Source organism: Pelodiscus sinensis, chromosome 5 (assembly GCF_052426305.1).
Source record: "Pelodiscus sinensis isolate ZL-2025 chromosome 5, ASM5242630v1, whole genome shotgun sequence".
In the NCBI taxonomy this organism is placed as follows: domain Eukaryota; kingdom Metazoa; phylum Chordata; order Testudines; family Trionychidae; genus Pelodiscus; species Pelodiscus sinensis.
Window position 1 is genome coordinate 135,201,131 of NC_143056.1, and position 12,193 is coordinate 135,213,323.

The 12,193-nt window shown below is 72.7% G+C and overlaps 1 protein-coding gene across 1 annotated transcript; it reads left to right on the top strand.

Moving 5' to 3' along the window:
• Window positions 1–260: 260 nt before the first annotated feature.
• TNFRSF12A (TNF receptor superfamily member 12A) lies at window positions 261–5,488 on the top strand. The gene is made up of 5 exons (XM_075917344.2): window positions 261–505; window positions 3,141–3,242; window positions 3,423–3,554; window positions 3,800–3,854; window positions 4,401–5,488. Exons 1-4 carry the CDS (start codon window positions 433–435, stop codon window positions 3,850–3,852), a joined length of 360 nt encoding a protein of 119 aa, XP_075773459.1. The 5' UTR covers window positions 261–432; the 3' UTR covers window positions 3,853–3,854; window positions 4,401–5,488.
• The last annotated feature ends 6,705 nt before the right edge of the window (window positions 5,489–12,193 follow it).

Consider the following 12,193-nt stretch of genomic DNA (forward strand, 5'->3'; position numbering starts at 1 on the left):
GGCCCAGTGGAGCCAACACAGCTGGGCAGGGGCAGGGGCAGGGGCAGGGCCCGGAAGGAGCTGCCCCCCCTCCCGCCGGGACAGCAGGGCCCTGCCTGCCAATAATACAGCTTGTTGGAGCCTTAAAACCCTCTTCCCTGCTCCACTGGATCAAAGCAGCCCCCCCCCCTTCCCGCTCCTCCCCCCCCAGCCCCCCCTTCCCGCTCCTCCCCCCCACCCCCAACCCCCTCCTTCTCCCCCCACCCGTTCCTGCCTCAATCCCCTCCCCCCGCTCTTCTCCACCCAGAGCCCCCACCAGAGCGCAGAGAACCCAGGAGTCCGGGCTCCCCGCCCCGCCCCGCCACACACCGGCCGGAGCCGCGGGGGCGTCGCTCGGGCTGCGCGAGGAAAGTTTGGAGACTTGAGTCACCGGCTCAGAGCCCGCCCGGAGCGATGGAGCCTCGGTGGAGCCTCGTCCCGCTCCTCCTGCTGCTGCTGCAGGGCGCCCGGAGCGAGCCGGCCGGAGGTGCGGGGCTCGGGCTGTGGGTCTGAACCGGGCGCGGGCAGGGGCTCTGAGCAGCTGGGTTGGGATGCGGTGGTGGGGTGCGTGTCCCGTACGGGCGCTGTGGGGCTGGCCGTGTCCTCCCCCCCGGGAGGTGCTGTGTTGGGGGGCGCTGTGGGGCTGGCCGTGTCCTCTCCCCCGGGAGGTGCTGTGTTGGGGGGCGCTGTGGGGCTGGCCGTGTCCCCCCGGGGGTGCTGTGTTGGGGGGCGCTGTGGGGCTGGCCGTGTCCTCTCCCCCGGGAGGTGCTGTGTTGGGGGGCGCTGTGGGGCTGGCCGTGTCCTCCCCCCCCGGGGGTGCTGTGTTGGGGGGCGCTGTGGGGCTGGCCCTGTCCCCCCGGGGGTGCTGTGTTGGGGGGCGCTGTGGGGCTGGCCCTGTCCCCCCGGGGGTGCTGTGGGGGGGCGCTGTGGGGCTGGCCCTGTCCCCCCGGGGGTGCTGTGGGGGGGGCGCTGTGGGGCTGGCCCTGTCCCCCCGGGGGCGCTGTGGGGCTGGCCCTGTCCCCCCCGGGAGGTGCTGTGTTGGGGGGCGCTGTGGGGCTGGCCCTGTCCCCCCGGGGGTGCTGTGTTGGGGGGCGCTGTGGGGCTGGCCCTGTCCCCCCGGGGGTGCTGTGGGGGGGGGCGCTGTGGGGCTGGCCCTGTCCCCCCGGGGGCGCTGTGGGGCTGGCCCTGTCCCCCCCGGGGGTAGATGTATCCCGCAGGGGGCCGGCTCAGACTCGCCTGTTACTTTTTAATGAACGGAACCAGGTGGCCACGCCCCCTCCTCATTGGCCGCAGCTGGCGCGTGGGGCGCCGCCTGGAGGGACCCCGTTTTCCTGCCACGTGCCGGGGGACCCTGGAAGTCCCCCCCCCCCAGCCGCGACTTGGGGGTTCAGGCCCCTCCCGCACAGAAGCGGAGGCGCAGCCCCTAGAAACCCCTTCTCGGGGGGGCGGGGGTCCCGGCGGCTCCACGTGCACGTGCGCGGGCGGGGCGGGGCTCCGGGTCCCGGTGATTTCATTCATGGGATATGCCGGCCGGCGGGGGAGGGGCGTGAGTCACTGGCCGCGTGACGTTACGTCACTGGGTCGGGTTGAGCAAGTCTGGAGTGTCCAGTGTGGTTGGGGGAGGGGCGGCTGCCCCCTCAGTCTTGAAACGCCCCAACCCCCCCCCCCCCCAAATTCCCTGCCCCAGAATAATTCTCCCGCATCTCCAGATGCCCCGGACCCATCCCCAAGAGCATAACCCCACAGCCACCCTCTCCCCACAGCGCCTGCCCCATGGCCCCCCATTCCTCCCCCCCAAAGGTGTCCTCACCGGGACCCCGGAAACGTCCCTCCCCCACCCCCAGGCAGCCCAAGCGCCAGGCTTTGGGCCCAGAAAGGGCTAAAAACCAGCAGGTGGGCTGGAAGGGGGCACCCCAGGAAAACACCGAGCATCTCCTCCCCCGCCCTGCCAGTGCCCCCCACTCTGCCCCACAGCCCCTGCTAGCCCAGCTCTGCCGGTGCCCCCCACTCCGCCCCACAGCCCCTGCTAGCCCTGCCCTGCTGGTGCCCCCCACTCCGCCCCTCAGCCCCTGCACCCCACCCTGCCGGTGCCCCCCACAGCCCCTGCCAGCTCAGCCCTGCCGGTGCCCCCCACTCCGCCCCACAGCCCCTGTGCCTAGCCCTGCCGGTGCCCCCCACTCCGCCCCACAGCCCCTGCCAGCCCAACTCTGCCGGTGCCCCTCACTCCGCCCCACAGCCCCTGCGCCCCACCCTGCCGGTGCCCCCCACAGCCCCTGCTAGCCCTGCCCTGCCAGTGCCCCTCACTCCGCCCCACAGCCCCTGCCAGCCCAACTCTACCGGTGCCCCTCACTCCGCCCCACAGCCCCTGTGCCCAGCCCTGCCGGTGCCCCCCACAGCCCCTGCCAGCCCTGCCCTGCCCTGCGGGTGCCCCTCACTCCAACCCACAGCCCCTCTGAGTTTTGGGGTTAATTTCTTCCCCCGTAGGCTGGGGTGAAATGTGACCCCTGGCTCCATCTGCCCCTGACGTGGAGCAGCTGGAAATAGGCCCCTTGTCATGGGGGGATCTGAGCCCAGTGAGGGGGGAGGGGTTGCCAAGTTACAGTCTCCCTGCTCAGGTTTGTACCGTGAAGAGTTTAACTTGCTGTTTTCTCTCTTCTCTCTTTCCCTTGCTCCCCTCCCCCTGCCTCCTCCCCCCCCCCCCCCCCGAACTTCTCCCTGCCCTTCCCGGTCTCTCCTGCTCCCTCTGAATTGGCTTTATTCCTCCTTTTCTGCTGTTCCCTTCACTCTGTCATTCTGGGGGCGGAATTGGCCCATTTTCCTTCCCTGGTCCCATTCATGCCTCTGCCCCCTTCCCGCCTGTCCCCCGGTCCCATTCATGCCTCTGCCCCCTTCCCGCCTGTCCCCCGGTCCCATTCATGCCTCTGCCCCGTTCCCATTCATGCCTCTGCCCCCTTCCCGCCTGTCCCCCATTCCCATTCATGCCTCTGCCCCCTTCCCGCCTTCCCCCGGTCCCATTCATGCCTCTGCCCCATTCCTGCCTGTCCCCATGTCCCATTCATGCCTCTGCCCCGTTCCCATTCATGCCTCTGCCCTGTTCCCGGCTTTCCTTCTCCTGCCCCCAGGACCCGCCTGCCCAGGGGGTCACTCCTGGAGCCCAGACTTGGACAAGTGCATGGACTGCACCATCTGCCTCCACCTCACCAAGAACGATTTCTGCACCACGTGTACGTGTCCCACCCTGGGCCTCCGGCCAAGGCAGCCAGGGGGTGGTGGGAGGAGACATGGGGAGCTGAGTGGAGGGGAATCTTTGGGGGGACTCAGGTCTCGGTAGCAGGTGCTGTGGGGGGGCTCAGGAAGCCATGGGTGCCAACCTGCAGCCCCGTTAACCATCTCTCTGTCCCCAGGTGGGGAGCCCCGGCCCCAGGACACCCGGCAGTGGCTGGTCGTGGGCGGCGTCTTGGGGGGCGTCGCCGTGCTCGGCCTGGTGGGGGGGGCGCTGCTGTGGGCTCGCTGCCGGAAGAAGGAGAAATTCACCAGTGAGTGACTTGTGTTCCCAAATCCCAGAGCCCCTCTCAGCCTCAAACTCATCCACCATCTCCAGCCCCCCAACCCAGCCCCACACGTGCTGAAACCCCAAACCCTCAGCCCCAAATGGAGCCCCCAATGCCCCAGCCGTGGATCCCAACCCCCCTTCTCGACTTGCCTAGTCGCCAGGTCCCTGGTTCCTGGCCAGGGCCTCCAGAGACTCCCCCATAACTGGCTCCTTGCTTCTCCTTTCCAGCCCCCATAGAAGAGACTGGAGGTCACTCGGGTGAAGAGTCACTGATACACTGATGGTAAGAGACGTCTGCGGTGCTCACAGCCCCTGCCAGCCCAGCCCTGCCCCTCCCGACCTGCAGCCCCTGTCCCCAGCCCTGCCGGTGCCCCTCCATCCCGACCCACAGCCCCTGCCAGCCCAACCCTGCCCCTCCCGACCTGCAGCCCCTGTCCCCAGCCCTGCCGGTGCCCCTCCATCCCGACCCACAGCCCCTGCCAGCCCAGCCCTGCCCCTCCCGACCTGCAGCCCCTGTCCCCAGCCCTGCCGGTGCCCCTCCATCCCGACCCACAGCCCCTGCCAGCCCAACCGTGATGGCACCCCCCCCATGCCCACTCCACAGCCCCTGACAGCCCCACCCTGCTGGCACCCCCCATGCCCACCCCACAGCCCCTACCCCCCCACACCCTGCCGGTGCCCCCCGCACCTGACCCACAGCCCCTGCCAGCCCGGTCCTGCCCCCAGCTCTGCCGGTGCCCCCCACTCCCGCCCTGCAGCCCCTGCCAGCCCAGCTGAGGCGCTCTGGCCTGTTCTCCCCATTGGTTTGTTCCTTTGCTCTCTCTGGCAGGCGGCGTGTCTGGCCTGGGTGCTCACGGGGCAGAACTGGAGCCGATCGCTCAAATCGCTGCAGCGGCCCGATCAGCTGCCTTTGCCCAACGCCCCCCGGTGCCCCGCCGCACCCCAGCCCGGGATCTTCCAACAGGGCTGTTCCATTTTGCACAGCTAGGGGGGCTGGAGCCCCCTCACCCTTCATGTTGCTAGCAATAATGGGGGCTCAGAATCCTGCCCCTAGCCACTGAGTTGGGGGCAAAGGCCTTCCCCGTTAGTGCCCCATATTGGGGCTTCCCCAGAAGCATTGACCAGCTGCAGCTCCCTGGCTTAGGGTGGGATTGCTCTGTAATCACAGGGCCCTCCCCAGCACCCCAGAGCTCAGATCTTGGGGTTCCTCGTCCTGTAATCCAGGGTATCTTGGAAATGCAGTGGATCCCTGTGATCCTGAACCTCAGATTTTGGGGCTGCTGCATAGGAATCTGGGGTCCAGCAGAGGCAGTCTAGGGTGCCTTTCAGTCTCCAGTAGAACTGCCCCCCCAGCTCTCTGCCTCCCAAAATGGGGGACAGTATTCCAGGCCCCCCACTTTGAAAATAACTAATGTAACTGTTTCACATTGGGGAGGGGATCAGCCGATGGTACCTCAAAACGTGTGTGTGTGTGTGTGTGTGTGTGGGCACTAACCCAACGGGGTCGGTATTGCTGGGGGGCTCCCGGGTCTAAGCCCCTGCTCCCCTTCACCTAATACCGTCCCCTCCCCTCGACCCCAGAAACACCAGCCTGTGCCCTGGCTGCCAGCGAGTATCTGTGTGCGGCGATGAACCGGTTAATTCCCCAAGCGGCGGGGTGGGGGCTGCCAGTCAGGACTTCTGGGTTCCCTCCGGGCTCCGGGAGGAGACTGGGGCTCTGTCCCAGGGACGGGAGTTGGCCCCTATCTTGGCTACCTGCTGCCACCAGGGCCCGGGGGGGGGGAGCGTCGCCATGTCTGTGGTGCCCAGGGGAATGCCCAGCCCCCACCCCTGTATTTATGGCAACACTAATGGAGCTTGGTGCTGGGCTCTAGGAACAAGCAGGAGCATCACAATAAAATCGTCATTTTAAAATTGTGTTGAGCGTGAAAGTGACTCGCAGAAGCCCCCCAAGTCCCCCCCTTCAACACAGGGCCCCTTCCGCCTTTGCATCCCTTCTTCCCATCCCCCTTCCTTCCCTGGCTTCTCCCCCCTCCCCCCGCATTCCTGGCCCATTGGGTCAGCCTCCCCCTCCAGTGACTCAACTGCCTTGGGAGGCCGGGACTGGAGCCAGCCAGAGGCAGGAAGCCATGGGCACTGCTGGGGGAAGCTCACAGCACCGGCACATGGGCGCCCCTGTTCCAGGGTTGGAGCCCCGCAGGAGGAGGCGCAGCTCTAGGAGGGACCCCCGCGGAGGGCACGGCGCGCTGGGGGCACTGCGAGGGCGCTCACGGCACTAGGAAGGAGGGGGCGGGCGGGGAAGCCGGGCAGAGCCGCGCGTCAAGCCGCAGGAATGCACCGGCCTGACGCAACCCACGAGAAAGCGGCGGGCGAAGGAATGAGGCAGACTGAGAAGAGCTATTTATAGAAACGGCCGGCCCGCGCTACCCACTAGACACCACTGCCCTCCCGGAGCCGGGGCAGAGCCCAGGCGAGCGGGCTCCCCGCCTGAGAGGGTCCCAGGCCCGAGCCCCTGGGGCGGGCTCCGAAGGGTTGACTCCCTGCGAGCCAGCAGCGCCCTAGCCAAGGGGAAATTCCAGAGTCCGGGACTTTGTGGAGCGGGGATGAGTCAGGGACCGGGGCGGGACCGGGCGCCTAGGTCCTCCCCCGGCCTGGGAGGGCAACGGGGTCTAGTGGTTAGAGGGGCGGGCGCCTGGGTCTGGCCCTGGGGACAGCGGGGTCTAGTGGTTAGGGCGGGAGCGGGGCGCTGGGTCCGGCCCTGGCCCTGGGGGGAGGGGGACGCTGGGTCCGGCCCTGGGGGCAGCGGGGTCTAGTGGTTAGGGCGGGCGCTGGGTCTGGCCCTGGGGACAGCGGGGTCTAGTGGTTAGGGCGGGAGCCGGGCGCTGGGTCTAGCCCTGGGGACAGCGGGGTCTAGTGGTTAGGGCGGGAGCGGGGCGCTGGGTCCGGCCCTGGCCCTGGGGGGAGGGGGGGTCTAGTGGTTAGAGCGGGAGCCGGGTGCTGGGGGCAGCGGGGTCTAGTGGTTAGGGCGGGAGCCGGGCGCTGGGGGCAGCGGGGTCTAGTGGTTAGGGCGGGAGCCGGGCGCTGGGTCTGGCCCTGGGGGCAGCGGGGTCTAGTGGTTAGGGCGGGAGCGGGGCGCTGGGTCCGGCCCTGGCCCTGGGGGGAGGGGGGTCTAGTGGTTAGAGCGGGAGCCGGGCGCTGGGGGCAGCGGGGTCTAGTGGTTAGAGGGGCGGGCGCCTGGGTCTGGCCCTGGGGACAGCGGGGTCTAGTGGTTAGGGCAGGAGCCGGGCGCCTGGGTCCGGCCCTGGCCCTGGGGGGAGGGGGACGCTGGGTCCGGCCCTGGGGGCAGCGGGGTCTAGTGGTTAGGGCGGGAGCCGGGCGCTGGGTCTGGCCCTGGGGACAGCGGGGTCTAGTGGTTAGGGCGGGAGCGGGGCGCTGGGTCCGGCCCTGGCCCTGGAGGGAGGGGGGTCTAGTGGTTAGAGCGGGAGCCGGGTGCTGGGGGCAGCGGGGTCTAGTGGTTAGAGCGGGAGCCGGGCGCTGGGGGCAGCGGGGTCTAGTGGTTAGGGCGGGAGCCGGGCGCTGGGGGCAGCGGGGTCTAGTGGTTAGGGCGGGAGCCGGGCGCTGGGGGCAGCGGGGTCTAGTGGTTAGGGCGGGAGCGGGGCGCTGGGTCCGGCCCTGGCCCTGGGGGGAGGGGGGTCTAGTGGTTAGAGCGGGAGCCGGGCGCTGGGGGCAGCGGGGTCTAGTGGTTAGGGCGGGAGCCGGGCGCTGGGGGCAGCGGGGTCTAGTGGTTAGGGCGGGAGCCGGGCGCTGGGGGCAGCGGGGTCTAGTGGTTAGGGCGGGAGCGGGGCGCTGGGTCCGGCCCTGGCCCTGGGGGGAGGGGGGTCTAGTGGTTAGAGCGGGAGCCGGGCGCTGGGGGCAGCGGGGTCTAGTGGTTAGGGCGGGAGCCGGGCGCTGGGGGCAGCGGGGTCTAGTGGTTAGGGCGGGAGCCGGGCGCTGGGGGCAGCGGGGTCTAGTGGTTAGGGCGGGAGCCGGGCGCTGGGTTCAGCCAGGGCGCTGCCCACAGGGGCTACGGCTCCGCCCCGCCTGTTCGAGTTCTCGGGTCCCTGGCGCCATCGCGTGGCCACCTCGTGTCACTGCAGCTGCCCGCAACGCCACCCCCTTCGCGCGGCGGGGACCCAGCCCCTCTGGACTCCCACCGGGCGCGGGCCCGGCTCCCCGGATCCTGGGTCCTTGCTCAGGCGCAGGCCGGGCCCCCCCGGGGGGCAGAACCTGGCAGCGGCGGGGGAGGCCACGTTCCGCATGGGGGGTGCCGGGCCAGGAGCCCCCTGCAGGAACAGGCGCTGCCCCACCCCAGAGCTGGCTGCATCCCCTGAGCCCGGCGGGCTGGCAGGACCCCCGCAGGGGCGGGGTGGGGGGAGTTTCTGCCAGAGGATGTAAAGGTCAGACCGTCTGGGCCCCACACAGAGAAACAGCCTCCCGCTCCCCCCTCCTCATTAGCGATGCCAGGCACGGCCAGAGCCAGCGTCTGTCTGCGACCCACCCAGGGCCTGCTGCTGGGGGTCCCTGTGTCCCGCATCGGCCTGTACCTGGCTCGCCCTGGGGACCAGCCTGGCCCCTTGGGCTCTGTCCCCACTTGGGGCATGGGGGGCTGGGTGCCAGGACCCCTGGGCTCCATTAGTTTGTCTTCCTGGGGGCCTCTGCCTACTGCCTGGACCCAGCACCTGGGAAAACTCCTGTGCCCCAGAGCAATAAAGGGCCAGTCGGCCCCTGCTCTAACCACTAGATCCCACTCCCCTCGCTGGAGACATAGAACCCAGGAGTCCTGCCTCCCGGCCTGCCGGTCCCTTCCCGAGACCCTCGCCAGGCGCCCTCCCCTGCTGCTCTGGCATGGTTCTGGAGCCGTTCACCCCCCCAGCTCTGTGTGACCCCCACTGCTGGAGCCGGTCCCTCGGCCTTCGCTCTGGAGCTCTTCTGGAGCCTCTCCCCCCCTCCTGGGCGCGATGCCAGCTGTGGCCAGGCCTGGGCTGGGCGCACGAGGTGACTTTCCCCCCAGCAGGGGACGGGGCTGCAACGCGACACACCACAAGCCACGTCTCTTTGTGCTGCCTGAAGGCTGGCGTGTCCCCGGCATGGCCTGTCACCCCAGACACGGCCTGGCCCTGCCTTAGCAATGCAGCCAGACACAGTGTGACTGACCGGCCAAAAGGAGCCAGGCGGGAGTGAGGGGCACTGGCAGGGCTGGGGCAGGGGCTGGGAGTGGAGGGCACTGGCAGGGCTGGGGCAGGGCCGAGCGGGCAGGGGCTGTGGGGCAGGAGTGGGGGACTCCGGCGGCGCTGGGGGGCAGGAGTGGGGGGCACCGGCGGGGATGGGGGGGCAGGGCTGGGCTGGCAGGGGCAGGAGTGGGGGGCACCGGCGGGGATGGGGGGCAGGGCTGGGCTGGCAGGGGCAGGAGTGGGGGGCTCTGGCAGGGCTGGGGGGGCAGGGCCGGGCTGGCAGGGGCAGGAGTGGGGGGCTCTGGCAGGGCTGGGGGGGCAGGGCCGGGCTGGCAGGGGCAGGAGTGGGGGACTCCGGCGGCGCTGGGGGGGCAGGGCCGGGCTGGCAGGGGCAGGAGTGGGGGGCACCGGCGGGGCTGGGGGGGCAGGGCCGGGCTGGCAGGCGCAGGAGTGGGGGACTCCGGCAGCGCTGGGGGGGCAGGGTCGGGCTGGCAGGGGCAGGAGTGGGGGGCACCGGCAGGGCTGGGGGGGCAGGGCCGGGCTGGCAGGCGCAGGAGTGGGGGACTCCGGCGGGGCTGGGGGGGCAGGGCTGGGCTGGCAGGCGCAGGAGTGGGGGACTCCGGCGGCGCTGGGGGGGCAGGGCCGGGCTGGCAGGGGCAGGAGTGGGGGGCACCGGCAGGGCTGGGGGGGCAGGGCCGGGCTGGCAGGGGCAGGAGTGGGGGGCACCGGCGGGGCTGGGGGGGCAGGGCCGGGCCGGCAGGGGCAGGAGTGGGGGGCACCGGCAGGGCTGGGGGGGCAGGGCCGGGCTGGCAGGGGCAGGAGTGGGGGGCACCGGCAGGGCTGGGGGGGCAGGGCCGGGCTGGCAGGCGCAGGAGTGGGGGACTCCGGCGGCGCTGGGGGGGCAGGGCCGGGCTGGCAGGGGCAGGAGTGGGGGGCACCGGCGGGGCTGGGGGGCAGGGCCAGGCTGGCAGGGGCAGGAGTGGGGGGCACCGGCAGGGCTGGGGGGGCAGGGCCGGGCTGGCAGGGGCAGGAGTGGAGGGCACCGGGGGGGTGGGGGGCAGGGCTGGGCTGGAAGGGGCACCGGCAGGGCTGGGGGGGCAGAGCCGGGCTGGCAGGGGCAGGAGTGGAGGGCACCGGGGGGGTGGGGGGCAGGGCTGGGCTGGAAGGGGCACCGGCAGGGCTGGGGGGGCAGAGCCGGGCTGGCAGGGGCAGGAGTGGGGGGCACCGGCGGGGCTGGGGGGCAGGAGTGGGGGGCTCTGGCAGGGCTGGGGGGGCAGGGCCGGGCTGGCAGGGGCAGGAGTGGGGGGCTCTGGCAGGGCTGGGGGGGCAGGGCCGGGCTGGCAGGGGCAGGAGTGGGGGACTCCGGCGGCGCTGGGGGGCAGGGCCGGGCTGGCAGGGGCAGGAGTGGGGGGCACCGGCGGGGCTGGGGGGCAGGGCCGGGCTGGAAGGGGCACCGGCAGGGCTGGGGGGGGCAGAGCCGGGCTGGCAGGGGCAGGAGTGGGGGGCACCGGCGGGGCTGGGGGGCAGGAGTGGGGGGCACCGGCGGGGCTGGGGGGCAGGAGTGGGGGGCACCGGCGGGGCTGGGGGGGCAGGGCCGGGCCGGCAGGGGCAGGAGTGGGGGAGATGAAGCCGCCCACACCCTCTGCATTGCCCCAAGCCCGACAGTCTCCAAACACCCCCACCAACAGGTGTTTCTAAGCAGAATCTCGCAGCTTCTGCCCAGGCGGGTGCATTGTGAAAACGCATCAGGGGGTTGGTGTGAACTAACTTCCAGGAATAGCACAGCAAAGGGAATCCAGGGGAGCCCAGGGCTGGGCTGGCAGGGGCTGTGGGGTGGGACTGACGGGCACCAGCAGGGCTGGGGGCAGGAGCGAGGGGCACCCCCAGGGGTAGGGGGATGGGGGCGGGCAGGGGTGTGGGAGGGGCACCGGAAGAGCGAGGGGTCAGGGGAGCACTGGAAGAGCGAGGGGGGATGGGGTGGGGGGGCACTGGGGGAGCGGGAGGGGGATGGGGCCGGGGGGCACGGGAGGAGCGGGGGGATGGGGCCGGGGGGGCACTGGGGAGGCGGGGGGGATGGGGCCCAGGGGGGCACTGGGGAGGCGAGGGGGGATGGGGCCGGGGGGGCACTGGGCAGGCGAGGGGGGATGGGGCCGGGGGGGCACTGGGGAGGCGGGGGGGATGGGGCCGGGGGGGCACTGGGCAGGCGAGGGGGGATGGGGCCGGGGGGGCACTGGGGAGGCGGGGGGGATGGGGCCGGGGGGGGACACTGGGGGGGATGGGGATGGGGCAGGGGGGGCACTGGGGAGGCGGGGGGGATGGGGCCCGGGGGGGCACTGGGCAGGCGGGGGGAAAGGGCCTGGAGGGCACTGGGGGGATGGGGATGGGGCCGGGGGGGGCACTGGGCAGGCGAGGGGGGATGGGGCCGGGGGGAGGCACTGGGGGGATGGGGATGGGGCCGGGGGGGGCACTGGGCAGGCGGGGGGGAAGGGGCCGGGGGGCACCCAGGCAGGCGGGGGGATGGGGCCGGGGGGCACGGGGGGATGGGGATGGGGGCGGGGGGGGGCACTGGGGGGCAGGGGATGGGGCCGGGGGGCACAGGGAGATGGGGATGGGGGCGGGGGGGCACTGGCAGGCAGGGGGGATGGGCCCAGGGAGTACGGGGAGGATGTGGATGGGGCCGGGGGGGGGCACTGGGCAGGCGGGGGGGATGGGGCCAGGGGGATGTGGATGGGGCGGGGGGGCACTGGCAGGGGGGGAGGGGCAGGGGGGATGGGGATGGGGCCGGGGGGGGCACTGGGCAGGCGGGGGGGAAGGGGCCGGGGGGGCACTGGGCGGGCGGGGGATGGGGCCGGGGGGGGCACTGGGCGGGCGGGGGGGGGTATGGGCCCGGGGAGTACGGGGGGATGTGGATGGGGCCGGGGGGGGCACTGGGCGGGCGGGGGGAAGGGGGCCGGGGGGGCACGGGCAGGCGGGGGGATGGGGCCCGGGGGGCACGGGGGGGATGTGGATGGGGCCGGGGGGGGGCACTGGGCAGGCGGGGATGGGGCGGGGGGGGGGCACTGGGCAGGCGGGGGGATGGGGCCGGGGGATGTGGATGGGGCCGGGGGGGCACTGGGCGGGCGGGGGGAGGGGCCGGGGGGCTCGGGGGGGATGGGGATGGGGCCGGGGGGGGCTGGGCAGGCGGGGGGGAAGGGGCGGGGGGGGCACTGGGCAGGCGGGGGGATGGGGCCGGGGGGGGGCGCGGGCAGGCGGGGGGAAGGGGCCGGGGGGGGCACTGGGCAGGCGGGGGGATGGGGCCGGGGGGGCACGGGGGGGATGTGGATGGGGCCGGGGGGGGGGGGCACTGGGCAGGCGGGGGGGAGGGGCCCGGGGGGGTCGGGGGGGATGGGGATGGGGCCGGGGGGGCACTGGG

Bases quoted from the DNA above. Each gene is read 5' to 3' on its own strand.
- TNFRSF12A (XM_075917344.2), top strand. From the start codon at position 433: ATGGAGCCTCGGTGGAGCCTCGTCCCGCTCCTCCTGCTGCTGCTGCAG. The intron at 506-3,140 runs GTGCGGGGCTCG...TCCTGCCCCCAG, and splicing joins CCGGAGCGAGCCGGCCGGAG to GACCCGCCTGCCCAGGGGGT. The intron at 3,243-3,422 runs GTACGTGTCCCA...CTCTGTCCCCAG, and splicing joins GAACGATTTCTGCACCACGT to GTGGGGAGCCCCGGCCCCAG.